This window comes from Myripristis murdjan, chromosome 12 (assembly GCF_902150065.1).
Source record: "Myripristis murdjan chromosome 12, fMyrMur1.1, whole genome shotgun sequence".
Classification (NCBI taxonomy): domain Eukaryota; kingdom Metazoa; phylum Chordata; class Actinopteri; order Holocentriformes; family Holocentridae; genus Myripristis; species Myripristis murdjan.
Window position 1 is genome coordinate 5,487,989 of NC_043991.1, and position 20,668 is coordinate 5,508,656.

The 20,668-nt window shown below is 41.5% G+C and overlaps 1 protein-coding gene across 2 annotated transcripts in view; it reads left to right on the forward strand.

The window, feature by feature from the left end:
- The window catches only part of LOC115369531 (transmembrane protein 132C), a 72,715-nt gene that overhangs the window by 23,106 nt on the left and 28,941 nt on the right, over positions 1-20,668 (forward strand). For both annotated transcript variants that reach the window (XM_030066164.1, XM_030066163.1), the window contains 2 exons: positions 4,197-4,343; positions 17,582-17,753. In XM_030066164.1, the coding sequence (XP_029922024.1) occupies positions 4,197-4,343; positions 17,582-17,753 (319 nt within the window). The remainder of the gene's footprint in view (positions 1-4,196; positions 4,344-17,581; positions 17,754-20,668) is intronic.

Here is a 20,668-nt window from a genome sequence, read left to right on the forward strand (position 1 = left end):
TTGCTTGGAAACCACCGACAAGCTGTCTGGCTTCTGGATCAGAATCAGGGAGGTTTTTCTGTGTGTGTGTGTGCGTGCGAGTGTGTGTTTGTATAACAGGCCAAGTGGCACAGCTGGAACACACCCGGAGGGAGAAGAGAAGATTAGTGCCTCCTTAGGACACACTGGCCTGGTTAGGACATGAAATAATGTCTGAGGCATTATCATTCATAAACTGTTATGGCAAACTGAAGGGGAAAGGCCTGCCCGTGCAGAGACACGAGCCCGTAGGTGAATACTGATGTTCGATCTGCACAGTTCAACAAGATGCACAAACAGAACAGGCTGCAGTATGAAAACAGGTTAGATACACCCTGACAAAAATGAAGTGAACATGCACCACGAACAATGTAGAAGGAAACACTTAACAATTTGTGCAGATGTGTGGCCAGAAAGATGGTGCAGCTGATGTTTCTTCATATTTAAAAATCTTTAAAAAATCTTTAAAAACTCAGTGTGTAATCTTGCAGCACATAAACATATTTCACATCCTGTTTTTTTTTTTTTTTGCTTCTAAATTTAAATGTGAAAACTTAATTTCAGTCGATCGCTTGATGATCAGCTGCAAGAAATGAGACGTGCATGATATATACATTTTATGACTGTTCATGTATTTTTGTGCCATCGTTTCTCACCTGGGATCATACCATGTCACTTTAGGCTGCACTAAAAGACAATTTATTTTTATTCAGCCTTTATTTAACCAGGCAAGTCATCAAGAACAAATTCTTTCTTACAATGGCGGCCTGGCAAATGGCAGGGGGAGGAGGTTGGAAGGAGGCTAAAAAGACAGCAGAGCACGACCAAATGTTTCCACCACACTCACCACTTACATACAATCACAGCATACATACATGTGACAATAAGCATTACATACAATGCATGCATTACATAAAAGGCCTGCAGTCTAGCACACAAGCAAGCAGACGACACCAAGAGCAGCAAACACAAGCAGGAAGAAAAACAGGCAAAGCAAAAAAGCAGCAACAAAGAGAGCAAGAATATGCATGGGACAAACAGAAAGCTGCAGACTAGCAGACAAAGATTAGGGAATATTAACGGGCTGGGGAAGTGAGAATGTCCATAATAGAGTCTTTGAATGTTGATATGGGTGTAAAATTGTCCAGTTTTAGTGTTTTTTGGAGATTGTTCCAGTCTGTGGCTGCAGCGGACCAGAATGACGACCGATCAAATGAAGTGATTGTTTTTGGGCACGTTCAGAGGAATACGTCGAGTCAGAATGGGTCCAGTTGTTTAAGCGTTGAAATTTGCAGTTGCAATTTGACTCGCTTTTGTTAGAAAATCAACGCTTAGAGGTCGATTGGTAAATGCTCTTTGCCACTGAGGGATTTTCATCACAGCTCAAACCCTGGGACACACAGCAGCATCCGAGCGCTGCCGGGCTCGAATGCTGCACAAGACGAGGCCACAGAAGGCGTGTAATCACCGCAGCTGGCCGGCTGGAAAGTGGAAAATGTTGCCTGGTCTGACGCCTCCTGGTTTCTGTCACAACATGCCGATGGCAGCATCAGAATTTGGTAGAAACAGCGTGAATCCATGGATCCATACTGACACTAGTCTACTAGACTCACGGTCTCAGCCATGGACTGTGTAAAAGATCTTTGTTACAGTCTCAACATAGTTTCACTGAGGTTAGTTTGCTCGAGTGGCTGTTTTTGGAATAATGTACCCACTTTGAAATATTTTTTTCCACCAAGTACCCCCTAACCTTTGCAAAAAAGTGGGAAATAAATCCTGTGTAATGAGGTCCAGTCCAGCTCCATCAGTGTCTGAACCTGACACTCTGGAGATTTTGTTGTTTCTGTTTCTGCTTCTTTTTCTCCTCTTCCTCCTTGTTTTCAGCCGCATCGCTGCTACGTTTCAACCACTGATGCATTTTCTGGATTTTTTTTTTTTGTCTCATCTTCCCGGTCATAGTGAACAAACGTCCTCGCTCGACGACGGCGGCAGCAGATTTACACCACAAACACACACATCTGACACCTTCAGGAAACCCAGAGGGAAAACTGAATATAGAATGCATTTTATCAAACTTACATTTACATTTTTATTGAACTTATTATAGCATAAATTATTTTAGGAGTTATGCATGACTGATATTCTTTAAATTAACATATAAAAAATCTCATGTACCCCTTGCTGTACTCCAACGTACCCTTACAGGTACGCATACCACAGTTTGGTACAGAGCACCTTCAGGACCAGGTGTTGTACAGGATATCTTTGAAAACAGCCACAGCGTGGACAGACTGGAATATTAAGCACCAAATACGATTCCTCGCTTGAATTTTTGCATAATTCCTCTGCACCTCGTTGGTCAGCACTTCTCCTTCACTGTCTGGGAATTTCATTTTTATTTCCCTCGCTGCCATTTTCTTCTTGGTGCAAAGGCAACATTTATACTTTGCCCGATTTGCTTTCGATATTGCACTCGGACACAAAACAAGGGCAAATGGCGCTCAGCTGCTAAACAGTGCGGTGGCGTTTGCACTGTAATATCATCGGCGCCGCGTCCTAAATGCAGTAAAACGACTTTGAAACAACGCCGATAATGGTTGCAATCGGTGACGCTCCCAGCGGCCGCTATCCGTCCTCCGTGCGTATTATTCCTCATGTCTGAAGCATTTTACATCAACCCTGTGTAATAGGCCTATTATTCAGGGCTTACTCAACTCTTTCAGCTGATGGCCCGAGTAAGAGTTTTGTCTGTGACCCGGCCAATTGAAATACAGCTACTCTTGTCATATAACAACTCAGCAGAAAGATACCTGCAATCCATTCTTGGTTCCAACCCGTCATTTAAAAAAAAAAAAGAAAACAAACAAACAAAAAAAAAAACCTAAGCTATAGGTGGTTGTTATGCCCTCAGGCCTGTCTAGTCCATTCACATTATAAGTAATGAGCGCTCTGGCTCTCCTCATGGAGTGATGTGTGTTTCTGAATCAGACATCTGATTAACTGATGCCTACTTCTCCCCGGTGCTAATGGGAATTAAATATCCCTGCTGGTTCTCTCTCTGTCGGCAGTCGACTACACATCAGTCTGCTGGTGACTCACCTCGTTAAGCACAATGTGAATGGAGAAAACACACAGATAAAAACCACACACACACACACACACACACACACACACACACACAAAAACGTGAAGCAGATGCATATATAAGTACACACTCACTGTCTCAAGAAAAAATGCGGTCACAAAAAACAAACACATATCATATATACACTTACAATGACTTAGGTTGATAACCAATGTAGATATACGTTCAAAAAAACGCACAAATGGTTACAATTTAAGCATTTTTTTTTTAGATATTCCATTTATTGCAAAGTAAATGTACATATACAGTCAAACTGCACATGCTGTATATCAATCTGGCAGTGACTATATCAATATATCTATGTTGGTGTCATTATAGGACCTTTATTTGTAATGGTGCGTGTCCACAGGGGAGTGTGTTTGATGCGAGGTGTCACACTGATTGATGGGTGTGCCCACGACTAATGATTGACAGTCGCTCCCTCCTACTACGGTCCAAACCCAGCTGCACCTGATTGGACGAACCCTCCTGTCCTCTCCTGGATTTCAAACCACACCAACATGGCGAAATGTGTTTCTGAAAACAATTTAGTCGAAATAGAAATAAATCACACAGTTGCTGAATCTGTCTTCATTTCAGATCAGTGACGGCTGGTTCAAGTTAGAGTAAAAGTCGAGTTTCTTTGGAGTTTTCAGAGGCGGTGAGTCGCACTGGACAGCCTTTAATTTGCATAAAGTAGCCCAGACCTCAACTTTATGCAAATGAGGAGACGCCAGTGTGACACGCCGTCTCTTGAAATGCAATGCTATGCCTGTTGTGAATGTCTTGCAAGGCTGTTTATATAGCCAATGAATGGGAAGTGTTTTCATGAGTCATCCAGTGGACACAACAGAAACAAAATTTATTTAGCTGAGCCTTTCTTCAGTTTTACTTCTGATAACTCACACCAAACCTCTGCCAGTCAATAAGGAATCACTGGGATGAGTGATGATGACATTATTCTTCATTATTGTGATTCATGTTGGGCACTAATCAAGCTCCTGTGTGTGTGTGTATATTTCTGTCTGTGTGTATGAATGTGTGTGTTGTGCAGGGCTACGGTAAAGAAGGGCCTGTCATTCAACGCCGCTCGGCCGAGTGACTCGGCGCTGTGGGACGTCGTCCTGGAGCCTGGCCGAGCAGCAGCTCCTAACACCGTCTCCGTCCTCTGCCAGAGGAAGGCGGCAGTCACCGCTAAGAGGTCAGTCCACTGTACGTACTGTGTGTGAGTAGGTGGGAGCGTGTGCGTGTGTGTGTGTGTGTGTACATGTGGGTTTCTGTGGGTCATTTTCGGAGGACCTCTGCTTTCTTGTTTTTGCTCCATTTAAAATCAAACAAAAATTGACAAAAATATTGTCTTCCGTCACCCCATCAACTCTATTTTCCATTTTAGATTATGGAGATGTGGTCTACAGAGATGCGTCTCCTTCCACCCTTAAGCCTTTAAATGCAGTCTATCACTCTGCTCTTAGATTTATCACTGGTGCAAAATATGATACTCACCATTGCATTCTTTATGATGCAGTCGGTTGGCCGTCGCTTAACGAAAGGCGCAACAAACATTGGTTTCAGTTTATTTTTAAAGCCTTAATTGGTAAGCAACCTCACTATATCACATCCTTATTGGAATGGAAAACAGGGCCTCACCTGACCCGTTCCAATGACTTAATGTTTCTTAGAGTCCCCCGGGCTAGCTCAGAACTGGGGAAGACGGCCTTTTCTCATGATGGCCCAAAATCCTGGAATGCTCTCCAAAGCTTTTTAAAACTGGAAAGTCTACCCTCTTATGCTGAATTTAACTCTATTATCACTAGCCACTGTGTTTCTAATTGTAACTGTTTTAAATGAAGTCCAGGCGCATTCCTAATTCGGCATAAGCCAGTTTTATAACTTTATTAACGGTGTATTATGTGTATTTCCTTTTCTTTCTGTTTATTATGTGTATTTCCTGTCATTATAATGTATGAGGTATATCCTATTTGTTGCTGATGTATTTTAAAGTGTATCTCGGCGGCGTTGTAAAAGAGGGAAACCTCAACTGTCTTCCGAGAATAAATAAAGGTTTCAATCAATCAATCAATCAATTTTCAATGATGATTTCAACAAACTAACAACTGACAAATGTCATGGCCAAATTTCTTCAGCGGTAAATTCACTTCAAAGGAGAAGGGCTAGGACTTGATCAGAGAAATTTTAGAGAATGTTTACAGAAGTCTTGTTTGAATATGCGGGCATCGTATGTGCATCTGCATCTCAGAACCAGAGTATCCAGAATTATAAACATGACCCGTAAAATTATTGGGAAAGAGCAGAGACTAATACTTATTATTATTATTATTATTATTATTATTATTATTATTATTATTATTATATAATATATAAAATATATTATATTTTATTATCCTATTCGAAAAATATGCATCTTGAGGAGAAAAAGCGGTGTGTCAATATTCAAACCGGTCGGACTTTGCAGTTTTTCGTAACTTATCAACATGCATGGAGAATGACTGAGCACAAATTACAAGAAGCACGTGTTCCCCGACGGCAGAGCGGATAGTATCTCCACCTGCCATATAGAAGATCGGGGGTTCAATTCCCCACCTGAACAAGCTGGCATCGCTACTTTAAACTATAATGAATTACTTTTTCAAAGTAATGTGCCCAACACTGACAATGATAGATGAAATCTGACAGCAATGTCCACACTGCAACAGCAATGCAAAAATATGTGCATTAATAAGAGGATTTAAGAAAAGAAAAAGTAATCATGAAAATGACTTTCCCCAGTAATTGAATTACTCTTCTGCAGCAGTAATTGAATTGTGATGTATATGTATAAAAACTAGGTGAAAAAAACATGTATGATCCTGTTCATGTCCTTTTTAAAGAATTCATAAAAATGCTATAGAGCCGCTGCAGCAGCCAAGTACACTGATAAAAAGTCTGTCATACCAAAAGAAATAACTCTGATGAACACTGGAGTTATGTCTGTTATTGTTGTCTGTACTCTGCATGTTGTGCTTTTATTGTTATGTGTATGTATTGTAATTTTGTATGACGTGTTCTAACCAGCTTGTGAAGCCAAAGCCAAATTTCCGCGTCTGTGGGCAACAAAACAAAGATTATCTTATAATACGACGCCTTTGTTGGTACACTGAAGAGACGTTTCATATTCATTTTGCATGATCTATTTTGCGAGAAATTCGAGTGAAAACCTGCAAAGATGTGTGTAAGTTTCTTTTGTCCCTTTAACAAAAAAAACAGATATCAGTGAATGCTGACTCACTCTCTCTCGGAACAATTTGACATTAAACGCTCATTTCCAGTGTCAGCAGGTGGCCTAATGACTACGGAAAATTATGACGACAGGGATAACAGCATTACAAAACCGTGCAGGAGGGAATAACTCTAAAGTCGCATACGAACAGTTCTTAATGGTTGTTTTTCGTTCTTAATCGTCATATCATATTCATATCATATGCATATCAAGTTAATTTTTTGGGTGGTGTAGCTGTATATGCCTTTCATTGGGATGCATTAAAGCTCATCCAGAAGCATAGCAAGGGCAAGAAGTGAAGATTTAATACCCAGAGCTTCCTATTAGTTTGTTTGGGGTCAGGCTGGGCCGCATAACATTTATTCACAATTCCCTGGGTTTGTTTCTATTCAGCGTATAAAGTAAAAGGTGCATGTTGCAGGTAACTACAGCATATTACACTGGATTAAATTTGATTTGCTTATTAGGTAAGATAAAGACAAGCTTGTACTGTGAGAAAATTGCCTCCAAACTAATGTTAAGTTAATAGTGAGTTAATATTACTTTCAGGGTGCTTCATCGGCCTGTTTTACTCGATAGCGTTCATTACATCAGCGTTGCCGGATGCTGGTGGCGCACATCGGACGCCACCTCTGCCCGGCAACCTTCCGCCCACGCAGACGCAGCACCCGCCGTCCGCACGACCCACTTATCTGTAATCATCCATAATCACGGGTACGTTATCCAGGCTTAAGCGCTTGCACGTTCAGAGGCGGAGATTAGGAAGGAGAGATATTCCAAGTCGCGTCCCTGGTGCTGGGCTCACACCAGGACACACGCATACAAATGTGCGTGCACACACACATGCTTCCCCCAGTGCTTTGAAGTGATGATACATCCACAGGCTTAAAGACCCCCCCTAATAGATGGATTTCCAGGAAATGGGGAATTAACCCCCTCTGCGCTTCCTCTCTGTCTCTGTCGGTCTTTCTTTCCCTCTAAGTTCCAGTGAACCACATGGAATCTGTCTTTCCCAATTTAGTCAAGAGGGTTATCAATGACATGCTAACTTGTGCATGAAAAAATATTCAATGGATAAATCCTGCGATGGACGTGTGAACTGTCCCTCCCTTCCGCCGGATGTGCGCTCGAGCATCCCCTGCAACCCTAATAAGGATAAGTGGTTTGAAAATGAATGAGCGAATGAGCTGAAATGAATGGAATCACCGCCTCATTGTTTTAACAATGTAAGATAAACACACAGCAAAGTCAAAGAATTTAATCAGAATGAAAAATGGGAAGCTGGAAGGACTACGTGGTGCCGAGTCCATGCAAAAAGCAGGTGGTTGGAAACAGGTTGGATTGGATTAGTTTCTACCAAATTTGCCCGTAAAACTTTTGGAAATTGCTTCCCTCCTTAAAAACTATGCGGTGGGTCTCGATTACAAAAAAAAAAAAAGGGGTGTGAGGGACTCTGTATTGCATGTAAAAGCCTTTATTTCAGACAGGCAAAAATTACATACTGATGCATTTCAGCTGCGCCGTAATTAAACCCTGTAATTTGACCACTTTTTAATACTTTCTCATGTGAATAAAGGGCTTTTAAATACAATACTAATTGCTTCAGACCCCGTTTTGAAATAGCCCCTGATTGCTATGTAACTCAAATGAGGGAAACTATTTACAAAACTTTTGGAGCCAAATAAAGTAGATAGTTACGTCCTGCAGTTAGCGCAGGACTTTGACACACAAACAGATCAAATAATCTCGGTCCCAGCCATGTGAGCTTCATTCATGCTGTAAAGGTAGAGAGCGAGAGAGAGATTAAGCGTTGACTGGCAGTAATTTCATTCAGCACCGCGCTATAATTAATGCTTTCTGCTGCATTTTTTTTATCTAATAATTAATTTGGCATATGAAGTCCTAAGGAATTTGCCCGTAAGCAGTATTTAATTTACTTGCAACTTGCGGATCACAGAGTGAGCAACAATTGGTTTTAGATTATTTTGACGTGACAGACATACTGGACGCTTCATTATTCACTTCTGCTTAATTCTGTTTCTTTGTTTTGCCAGTGGTTGGATTCCATTCAGTCGACCTTTTCGCTTCCAAAGACTTAAGCAGCATTTGCATGAGACCGGTATTATCCTCGTGTAACTGAGGAATTACCGCCCCGTGTCTTTGTGTTTCGTGCGATGCGTTCACACGGGATTAACAAGGTTTGAAAATCACTCAAATTTATAGGCGACGCCACGTCTGTGATGGAAATGATCCATGCCAGACGTGCAGTATAACCTGTAAGTGAATTATAATGGAAACCTCATATGTGAAGCATGTTTCGCCCTAAACCACGCCATGAATCAAAGACTTGGCTTCCAGGTAGACTGAGGTTAGCAAGCCCTGTATTCAAAATATAAGTTTGACGTTTTTAGTTGGGAGGGCTGTTCAACAACCGTGCCCTATTCTGTAGTTCGTGATAGGGCTGGTGGGGTCATGGGTAAGTGGGTTTCTTCTCCAGGCTGGTTTTTATTTCTCCTCATCCATTTCCTCTCTCGGGAAAAACAAACAGCCAGGGACAGAAGATGCAAGTGTGTTGTGTTTCTACCAAGAGTTTCTGCTTCAGTTTGGATCCAGTGGGTTCCTTTTGTGCTGCATTTTTTTTTTTTTTTTTTTTCAGGACAGAAGCAGTGGTGGGCTGACGTTTTTTTTTTCGATGTCCAGCTTTACAGCGACTGTACATGTTTGTTTGAATCTGTTGTATTCGAGCACACAGGCCAAGGTGAAGTTTCGGGTACAAAATTAAAAAGTTTATTGTTAGAGGCAAGATAAAAAAGGAACAATTGGATGGTAGAGCGTTCACCTGATAGAGCGTGAACCACTTATCAAGGCGGAGTCCTTATTATTCTTAATGAAAACGAACAAAATAACAGAAAGTAGATGTGAAAAAAAAACAGTTTTGTCAAAAGAAATCAAAATGAAACTGATGCTTTACAAAACAAACAAAAAGAACAACATGGATGTGGTAATGAATCTGGATATTTTCTGCTGTTTCGACAGTATGCAATATTGCTGCATCTGGAAAAGCGATCTACCGCCACTGCTCGTTTATTTTATTCACTCCCCAGGTAGCAGTGGCTCTTCTGTCCCAGGGTCTGCTCGGTAAAGGTGTCATGATGAGTGTTTCGTCCTTGCACAAGAGTTTGGGCACTTGATATATCCTGCAGTGAAACGTGGTTTTCTGCTTATGCCTGGCCACTTGACACTCTCCGGGGCCAATTGCACTTGAAAATTCGTTGGAGCCTGTTGTGAAGGGTCTCTGTGACCTCCCGGTTTACGGGGAATCATTTGCTGGATAGTAGGACTGTCCTCTGTGGCTCTCTCTCAGCCATCAAGTGCTTGCAAATTTTACAACGATTCACAGCTCTGAATTGTTTTTGGTGTTCTCTACAACCCCTCACCATGCCGGCCCCGTCTTAGACCCGTTTTAGTGAGGGGGGGCAGGCGATCTTCATGGGGAAATAAAAGGTCAACAGTAGATGCCACACAGAAGTGGTGAACATCATCTGGAAGCTGGGAACCTAAAGATTGATTTGAGTTGCAGCTCAAAATCTGCAATAAACGTGTTTTGGTTTGGTGCCTATTAGCTTTTATATTTATTTATTTACAGTGTATAAGGTTGGAACATTATGATGGGAGCATATGATGGCGATTTCCATGCTCAGTTATGTGTCATCGGTTTGCAGCAATTTTTGGGTTGATACCATTTGTTATACAGATTAAGTGCAACATGTAAACATTTTTGACCACCTGAGAATTAATAAAAATGGTCAAAAATCCCTCCAGAATACCACATTAGGACACCAAGACTTTAGGAACACTGCCGAAAAATTCACGTTATTGTCATTTGGGGTCAAAAACTTTTGACAATTGGAGATTTCTGTAAGAATTGCATTTTTTGATTGGCTGGCAAGCACTTCTGTTCTGGAAATTGCTCAGAAACTCCCCCATATTGTCAATATACCCACAAAACCAGACATCTTCTGAAAGCCCTTGGTGTCTAGTTTGTGGTTTGCGGTAGGGGGTTGAACCTCATCTTGTGAATTAGACACTGGTTGCACTGGTTGTGTTCGTGTTCATTTCGGGCCCCAGTGTCGTCTGTCAGCTTGGCACATGACACCGGAATCAAAGGCTTTTGGTCCATCTGGGTCGTAAAGCTGTGTGAGCCGCACAGGTACTTGTAAAACGCCTCTTAAGGCCAAACCACAGCCAAGTGCTTCTTTTCTCTTTGTGCATGTTGAGTCTGTGCACCTGTTCAGTTTTTTTTTTTTTTTTTTTTTTTTAAACAGCAGGTAACTGGCTGTAGCTGCTCCTCACAGCTCTGGAGCAGAATGTCTTCCACTCTAGCTTTTCATTTTCCCTTTTGGCACACATAATGCCAGATTCATTGACTTTTTGTAAAAGCCAGGCCAAGCCACTGGCACATTATTCTTGCGCAACTTCACATCTCAAGAAGGCCTGCTCTTGTGCTGGACCCCTTACCAATGCTGTGTTTGCCTTTTTGGATGTTATTGAAGGGACGGGTCACGTCTACCAGGCTGGATTGGTAACATCCCAGATAATGTACAACATCTAAAACCCATTTCAGCCCTGCAGGACGAGGTTACATGTTCTCTATGGCCTCCGCTATTTCCTTGTCAGGTCTTATTCTGCGGTTGACAATGAAATGACCCAAGAATTTAACCTGCGTTTTGCCCTCAAAGACATTTTCTTCAACCTGAGGGTCTTGAGGACCCGCTGCAAGCCGCTCTGATGCTGCTCAGGAGAATCCCAATGCACAAAGATATCATTCATGTGCGCTGCTGCTGCTCCCGTGCGCTCCTTCAACAGGTTGCTCATCTGTCTCTCAAAGATCTCAGGGGCCTTGATAATTGCAAAGGGGAAGGCAGGGGAAGAAATATCCTTCAAATGGCACGATGAACGTCACGAGTTTAATGTTTACTGTCTTCTTTGTCATGAGGAAATCAGTGCGACGCTGATCACAAAATCTAAATTAGGCAGACTAACAGTAATTTAATGTTCAGTGTTGTTTGATACACATGATACTCACCTGATCGGTTTTCCCTCAGTACAACCCACCACTCATCAGAGTTATTATAGTTCTGTATTTATCTGTGCAGCTCCTGCTTTAGCTCGGGGAGTAAAGAGGCAGATTTTTATATTGCTTTTTGCTATTTATTTTCTGTTTATACTGTTTATAATGTAAATTATGCTTCATATTTTGCTATCCACTTTGCTACTGTAATGCTTGAAATTTCCCCACTGTGGGACTAATAAAGGAATATCTTATCTTATCTTATCTTATCTTATCTTGCTGCTGTGGTGTGGTTTAGTGGCACTGCTCGCTTGTTATGTTTGATTTTTGCCGGAGCAGATCTCAAATGCCCCGCGAATTCACGGAGGTCGCTGGCCACCTCGTCCTCTCTCGGCCCGTGGCTTTTCAAACGCTGCACTGATGATGGTGGGCTGGTGGCTCTCAAATGGCAAATGCACTGACCTCAGATTCTGTCTCCTTGCAGCTGGGAGTTTTCCGCTGCTTGTGAGTCTGCTCTCTGCTTTTAGACATTTTACAGTTTACAGAGTTTGAGAGTTGAAAACGTGTCGTTCATGTGAGTAGTATGTGCGGACAGGCCTTTACCTGCACACACAGGTGGAAGTAACTGATTACATTTACTCACGTTACTGTAATGGAGTAGCTTTTTTGTGTCGTTTTGTGCTTTTTGGGTAATTTTACTTTTACTTCAGTACATTCAGTACACAGTAAAAGCTCAGTCGGCGAAGAGGAGACGTGGAACCTGCTTCAATTTTGTTGGTTCTACTTTTTGTCATTCCCAAATTTCACAATAAAAGCCGCACAATGAAAAGCTGCAGACGGTCAATGGAAGAGAAGACCATTTAGGCTCAACTGGCAAAAAAAGGGGAATAATTGTGGAAAAAAAGGGAAAAAATATCAGTGAGTTGACCTGATGTGCTTGTGCACATGATGTGCTTATTCCACATTTGGCAGTTGAGTCTACACAGTCCTCACTTCAGTTGAGCGTAACGCCCCTTTAAAAGCATGCAGTGTGCAGCGTGTTCTCTCCTCCTTTTCTAACTGCATGGAAAAGATCCCAGCTAACACAGTTACTGTTTGGAAAAAGGAGCTCAGTCACTTTTACTGCCAGGACATTTGAAATGAGACACTTTGGACTTTTACTGCAGTAGATTTTTACTGCGCTACAGTTGTCCCTCGCTATAACGCGGTTCACCTTTCGCGGCCTCGCAGTTTCGCGGATTTTTTTTTGTGCAATTTTGCATGTTTTTCTTTCTTTTTTTTTTTTTAACAGCACATTGTGTTCTGCGTCCTGATTGGCTAAGGGAGAGCCCGCGCATTGTGTTCTGCGTTCTACTTTGAGAGTGTTTAAACAAGAGAGAAAAGTGAGAAAATGTTAATGCCTGTCTGAAAAAAGTGTATGAAGTGTGTAGTGAGGGGTTTTACAGCCTTAAAACATCTAGAATAATTGTAAAAAATAAAGCTGACTACTTCGCGGATTTCGCCTATTGTGGGTTATTTTTAGAACGTAACTCCCGTGATAAACGAGGGACCACTGTACTTCTACTTCTGCTGCAGTCAGATACCAGCAGAGGAGCAGTACTTCTACTTCTACTGCAGTCAGATACCAGCAGAGGAGCAGTACTTCTACTTCTACTGCAGTCAAATACCAGCAGAGGAACAGTACTTCTACTTCTACTGCAGTCAGATATCAGCAGAGAAACAGTACTTCTACTTCTACTACAGTCAGATATCAGCAGAGGAACAGTACTTCTACTTCTACTACAGTCAGATATCAGCAGAGGAACAGTACTTCTACTTCTACTACAGTCAGATATCAGCAGAGGAACAGTACTTCCACTGCAGTAGCAGTTTGTAGTTCCTCTCGCCACTGCCTGCACACAAATGCATCATAATAGAAATCAAAAAACTCCTGGGTCACAGTAAACATGTATTTTGAATCTGTATTTTTGTATTTTGAAGCTGTATTTTTGAATCTTGTACTTGAGAAACGGAACCAAAAACAAATGCCTCTTGCTCACTCCCACCTGCATTCGCATTATCGATCTGTAGAGTGCGACACGTAACTACCTAATGACCTGTCTTACCACGTTTACAGCTCTCTGTGATTTTTATTCGCTGCACAGCCTTTAGTCCTTCGGTGCTGTTTGGACATTTTCTTGTATTTGTCCCTTGTCTTGTTTTTGAATGCAGCTTTTGGCTGGCCAGACCTTCATGTTTTTTTCCACAAAGTGTTGCAGATCAATTCGTGCTCTGCCCTGAAATTTGTCCTTTGATCTGTTTTGACTGAAAGGTGTGCCTACACACTCTCTCCAGCATCAACTCAGCCATCATTTGCAATTTCTGTGACATTTGTTTGACCAGAATCTTTAGCAAAAGTTTCCGCCAGCACCATATCTATCTACATCTACATCTACATCTACATCTATCTGTTTATGTATATGTATATGTATATGTATATGTATATACACTATATTACCAAAAGTATTCGCTCACCTGCCTTTACTCATACTATGAACTGAAGTGCCATCCCATTCCTAACCCATAGAGTTCAATATGATGTCGGTCCACCTTTTGCAGCTATTACAGCTTCAACTCTTCTGGGAAGACTGTCCACAAGGTTGAGGAGAGTGTTTATAGGAATTTTTGACCATTCTTCCAAAAGCGCATTGGTGAGGTCACACACTGATGTTGGTCGAGAAGGCCTGGCTCTCAGTCTCTGCTCTAATTCATCCCAAAGGTGTTCTATCGGGTTCAGGTCAGGACTCTGTGCAGGCCAGTCAAGTTCATCCACACCAGACTCTGTCATCCATGTCTTTATGGACCTTGCTTTGTGCACTGGTGCACAGTCATGTTGGAAGAGGAAGGGCCCCGCTCCAAACTGTTCCCACAAGGTTGGGAGCATGGAATTGTCCAAAATGTTTTGGTATCCTGAAGCATTCAAAGTTCCTTTCACTGGAACTAAGGGGCCAAGCCCAGCTCCTGAAAAACAACCCCACACCATAATTCCTCCTCCACCAAATTTCACAGTCGGCACAATGCAGTCTGAAATGTACCGTTCTCCTGGCAACCTCCAAACCCAGACTCGTCCATCAGATTGCCAGATGGAAAAGCGTGATTCATCACTCCAGAGAACGCGTCTCCACTGCTCTAGAGGCCAGTGGCGGCGTGCTTTACACCATTGCATCCGACGCTTTGCATTGCACTTGGTGATGTGTGGCTTGGCTGCAGCTGCTCGGCCATGGAAACCCATTCCATGAAGCTCTCTGCGTACTGTACTTGGGCTAATCTGAAGGTCACATGAAGTTTGTAGCTCTGTAGCAATTGACTGTGCAGAAAGTCGGCGACCTCTTTGCACTATGCGCTTCAGCATCCGCTGACCCCTCTCCGTCACTTTACGTGGCCTACCACTTCGTGGCTAAGTTGCTGTTGTTCCCAAACGCTTCCATTTTGTTATAATAGAGCTGACAGTTGACTGTGGAATATTTAGGAGCGAGGAAATTTCACGACTGGATTTGTTGCACAGGTGGCATCCTATGACAGTTCCACGCTGGAATTCACTGAGCTCCTGAGAGCGGCCCATTCTTTCACAAATGTCTTGTTTCACAGTCTGCATGCCTGAGTGGTTGATTTTATACACCTGTGGCCAGGCCAAGTGATTAGGACACCTGATTCTGATCATTTGAATGGGTGAGCGAATACTTTTGGTAATATAGTGTATCCTTCCATGCACTTGCCTTGTTTCTGAATGCACCGATGAAACCTCTCATGTGTTGATGATGACAAATCACAGTTTTTAACGTGATGAGTTTCTGTATTTCCATGTTGACTTTGAATACTTTGTCCTTCATTCAAGAGGGAGGAAAAAAAAAAAAACCTCCTCTTAGTATGCAACAGATGGCCGCGTGGCCTGTTCAAACAAACATTTACTTCTGAGTTTCTGGCGTAGCATTGTGGGAATTAAGCATGTCATCACAGGAATTAAAGACTGAAAGGAGATTCATGCTGCACTCCCACGCTGTAAATTAAAAGTCTGGAGGAACTGCAGCGGAAATCGTTTAGAAGGTAAAGATGGGTTAGACGTCAGCGCTGTTGTTTACAAATGAGGCCACGGACAAAGCACATATATAGATGAACAACAGTCGAGCACATATTGTCCATGTTAGGCAAAGATTACACAGGAAAAACACCAAAATAAAACAGAAAAACATGTTTTTTTTTTCTTTTACTCCTCGGTTTCTATCATAAGGTCTGCAGTAAATGTTAAAAGCCTGAAGTAAATTTAACTGCTGTGCTCGTGATGACTGTGTTCGGAAGTGTGATTCAGCTGTTTTTCACAGGCCAGTGTTTTTATTTATTTTTTATTTTATTTATTTTTTTTAAAGTAATCCAAAATAGCACAATGTTGTGATATTGAACTATCCTGAAATCACCAAACCAATTTGTAAATGCAAATTAGTCTGGAACCTCTCAGGTTTGTTTTTAGTTTCCAGGAGACGTCATCAGAGGTCGCAGATCAGAATATCTTTTAAACTGAACGACCAATCAGAGCGACAACACGTGTGACGTAACGCTGAGCGACACAAAAAAAAAAAAAAGCTTTGAGTGCGGTTGTTTGTTCCTCTTTGGTTGAACATCGAACATCCTGTTTGTTTTATATTTTGGTACATGAGTGGATTCAACAGCCTGCTCCACATTGGTTCTATACAAAAATGCCTTAGCAGCGCTCCAGCCAATCAGAGCAGCTAAACATGTGATGCATACCCCTGAGCGACGCCGGTCATCAGATCAAACCTGCCCTGTGTTAGATAAACAGCTGTGATTGGTCAGGTAGAAATCTGTCTGAACAGGAGAGAGGTCCGACCGGCCTGCCGGGGCAAGGAAAACATGATCTCGCAGATTTGATATTGATATTGATCTGATGTGGAATCACAAAATTCACAGAATCACCATACATATCGAATCCTGCTGACTCCCGTCCCTATTTTTCCTATAAACTCTTTGTTCAGCTTTTACATCACAGCTTCAGGTTTTTACATCTTCATTTTTCTAAGCAAATGTCTTAACAACATTCCTGCTCTTCCTTCCTGAGGAATATTATTTCATCTGTTTGCTACCTGTTTAATCACTGTCACTGTTGGCTGAAATCAAGGTTTTATAATGGAGGAAACGTCTCCATAACTTGCAATCTATATACAATATAGATATACAATCTTACAGATGCTTATGACATGTGAAATTTTACAGATTTCAAATGCATCATGCCACACTTGCATGCAGATGTCTGGAGGTTTTGGGAGAGAACATGAGGTAATAACCTGGGCATCAATCTGCTGGCTGGCCGCCAGGCTGCTGGCTGGCTGGATTTGCTCTGCAAATGTCTTCCAAGTGAATCCACTCTTGGTCGTCTTGTTTACTTAATTGCATCTCTTTTAATCACTACACATTAGGTTGACTAAAATAATCCCCCAAATTACTCTAATTTGCCTCCAGGCTTAAGATATTGTACGAGCTTAACAATGATAGTCCTTTTGTGTATTTTTCATCCTCTTTCTCTGGTAGAAGCTTAAACAAGATGACTTTGTCTGCCACACACACTTGCGTCGCTGTGTGTGGCGTTCAAGACTGACACACACTTTGCTTGCATTTCATTCACTCTATAAATGTATTTCCAACAAAGTTATGGGGTAGATATTAATATTATAGTGTTATTTTGTTTTGTTTTGTTTTGTTTTTTACATTTACATTTACATTTACATTTGCCAGCCAAACACATGGTTAGTTGTCATGCATGTTGAGCTGAATTAATTGAACAGGTAGTTTTTGGTTTTTGATGAAAATTGATTGAAATTTGTTGACTTATTCATTTGGTTTCTGTGATGTGATGCTGCTATCCTGATCAAACTTTATTACTGTGTGAATATCAATACTTTTGCACCGGTTTAATGCGTGTCCAACCCTTCTTTTTGCTCAAACACATCATGCAGTTTCATTTATCAGGTGCATTCACTTGCCTGAGAGTGAAAATGCTGCAGTCTTTTCCACAGTCTAACCACATATCACTTTCCCACAGGGGTCTGCTGGAGGTGCTGCAGCTCGACTTTGTGCCCAGAGATGTTTCAGAGCATGCCGAGAGTCAGATGATCTCCTGGCGTCTGGAGTCACCGGGGAACGCCAAGGATGTCGGCATAATGCGCATTTACACCACCCAGAGAGACTACGTGGGGCTGGCGCCGCTGGTCATGGTGAGAGCCGCACCTGTCTGTGTGTCTGCGTGCTGTTCGACAGGTGCTGGACGCCGGTGTCTGCATGAATGTCTGAATGATAATGTTTGTACCTGCACTCTCCACAGGCGGCAGCACCGAGTCACAGGTTCATGATTGGGGATTGAACGCCTCATGCAGTAACAATGCATCCCTGGTTAAACTGAGCATCACATTAGAGATTTCACCCAAGACTAATGTCTATCTTTCTGATTTCTTAAATATCAAAGTTCTTAGACATGAAAAGCCCTGTGCAACGTGTCAGTAAAAGCAAAATACCTTGCTGTTTTACATTTTTAGCTCAATAATAGGGTAAAAAAAACTATTTTACATCAATTATTTAGCCCAGAGACCCCAAACACTGTTCAGTAAATGACATATATAGATGCAAAATTGCATTACTCTTCAAACAATAAGCAGTTTGTATGATTTGTCACATTAAATGATACAAACATAAAACAAAGGGAATCTGGACTTTTAACAGGTTGCATGTTGCTGCTGTTTGTGAAGCTGCACAAACATTAAAAGCCCCTCAAAAAACGCAATTTATCAAAGTAGCAGTTTAGCTGTAGTGTTCCAATTTGCATGTGATTATTCCCCTTGACAAACAGTGAAATTAACATCATGATCATTAACATCATCATCACGGCCTCATCAATCATTTAACTGGGACGGTCATTAAGAGCAACACTCTTAAACGCCAAAAGCCCCGAGTAACATGTCAGACATAAAAGCAAAGCTGTCTCGATTTTCTGCATTTTTAGCTCACAAAAGCCTCTATATGTGAAATAGTAAAATTATAAAAAAAAAAAAAAATACATCAATTATTTAGTCCAGTGACCCAAACTAATGATAGAAATTACACTGTTCAGTAAGTGAAATAGATCAGATTGGTACTCTGTATTGGTTAATTCTAAACTTTCTTTCTCTGTATAATCGATATCAGTGGTATTGGTGCATCTTCTCTCTCAAACAACAGCTAGATATCAGCAAACACCTCCAAAAGCATGACTTACTGTTTCTTTTACTCCTTTAGGGTTCAGATTTGATCAGGGAATGGGTGTTGCCACAGAGGACCTTCACAAACATAATAAGATAAATATCATACGTGTCTGCACATCATCGGTGTCGGCCAATTTTGGCTTTAAAATGAAATGAAAATACCTGCCAATATGACATGCTGTTATGTGAAATAATGAAATGTTAATTTCACTGCAGGAGAGACTTGATGTTCTCTGTAATTAGGTGGGAAAAAAAAAACAAAACAAAACAAAAAAAAACATATGTGCATGTATCTGTATCGGCACGGAAAATAGTGGAAAATGGCCAAAAAATCCAATATGATGTACTTATTTTGTTTGTTCATGCTGCTGTTTTCTCTGCTGAGCACACACACACACACACACACACAGTGAGCAGGGAGTTAGCTTCCTGAGAGATGCATTTAAGTCAGCGCTGACTGTCCAATAAATTCATGTCCACTGTAGTCTCATCTGGGCTGATGGTTTAAGTAGGAGGAGGCTGAGGAGGCTTTAAAGGCCCTCTAAAGTGTATTAAGTGTAGTCGAGCACCCTGGAGAGAGATGTCAGATGGGGCGAAGATCCGTTAATTGTACAGAGGCCCCATGCCAGGTTGCTTGGCTTCGGCGGGGAGAACAACGAGGCGGGGCCAGCAAGGGTCTCACGCCGCCTCACTCAGTTTTAATGAAGTTGGCCTTTATTGCCGGGATAAAAGGCAGCTTCACAGACTAAACTTCCTGTTAACGTCCTTGAAGGAAAAACAAAGGGGGGCGCGGCCGGGGGAGGCGATACAATCACAGAAATCCAGAGTTGGGTCACGCCATCAAAATGGGCGGAGCCTCTTTTTGTCATTTAGCCTCTGAGTGTGTGTCCTGCTGACTCACTGTGATGATGCTGTCTGTCCTTTGTTCTGGCACAGAGACGAGCTCGCCCCTCCTTAACTATTGTAATGTCCTCCTCATATAACAGTGCAGTGCAAAATTACATTCCTGTACGCAGCAGTTTATATGATTGGCCTATATTAAGTGATATTAGTATAAAACAAAGGTAATCTTGGTTTTTAACAGGTTGCATGTTGCTGTTTTTATGTTCCAGTGAGGTCACACAAACTGTAAAAATACAATTTATTATACAATCATTACACAGTTGATTAAAATAACAACTTAATTGTCACATTACGGTTTACATAGTATTACTCCCTTTGAAAAATGGCTGCTGCACATGAGCAATATTACTGTAGTTTAACTAAGAGATTCACTGAAAACATATATTTTTTTGAATGGATAGGTTATCATATACAAGCTGGTGTGAGTCATACCTTTTCACATCTGGCACCAAAGCCAAAGCACCCTGTGGTGTGGAGAAAACAGAGACATATAGTATATAAATGAGCAGAGATAATTTGTAGGGGTTTAATAAACGGCTGGAAGTCTTTAACGGTGCGCTTATCAATAGTTAACGAAGCTTGTTTGCAGCCACCGGATCTAAAGCGAGAACAATGCTTATTAAGGTTAATAAATCCTTGCAGTTATAAGCCCTTAGTGCCTATTAACTAACACTTATAACAAGGAACTTAATATAAAGCGTTACTGAACTTTATTTTGAATTTTATTTTACATTAATTTCAGATTATTAGCAGGTCTACATTGCATACCTCGTGTCTCTTTTGAGGCTGACTGTTTTGCCAAAATAATCTTTGAGCGGTCTCAAAATCCTATACATTTTGGGAAAACGATGACATATTTCTTCTAAATTTGTACATTAACCTACCTCTATGCACATTTTATACACCCATGCACACGTTTTTTTCTGTTTTTTTTGTTGCACATTGCTTTTTGCACACTGGGTTGTACTTAGATCTTATTCTGTTGTACTCAG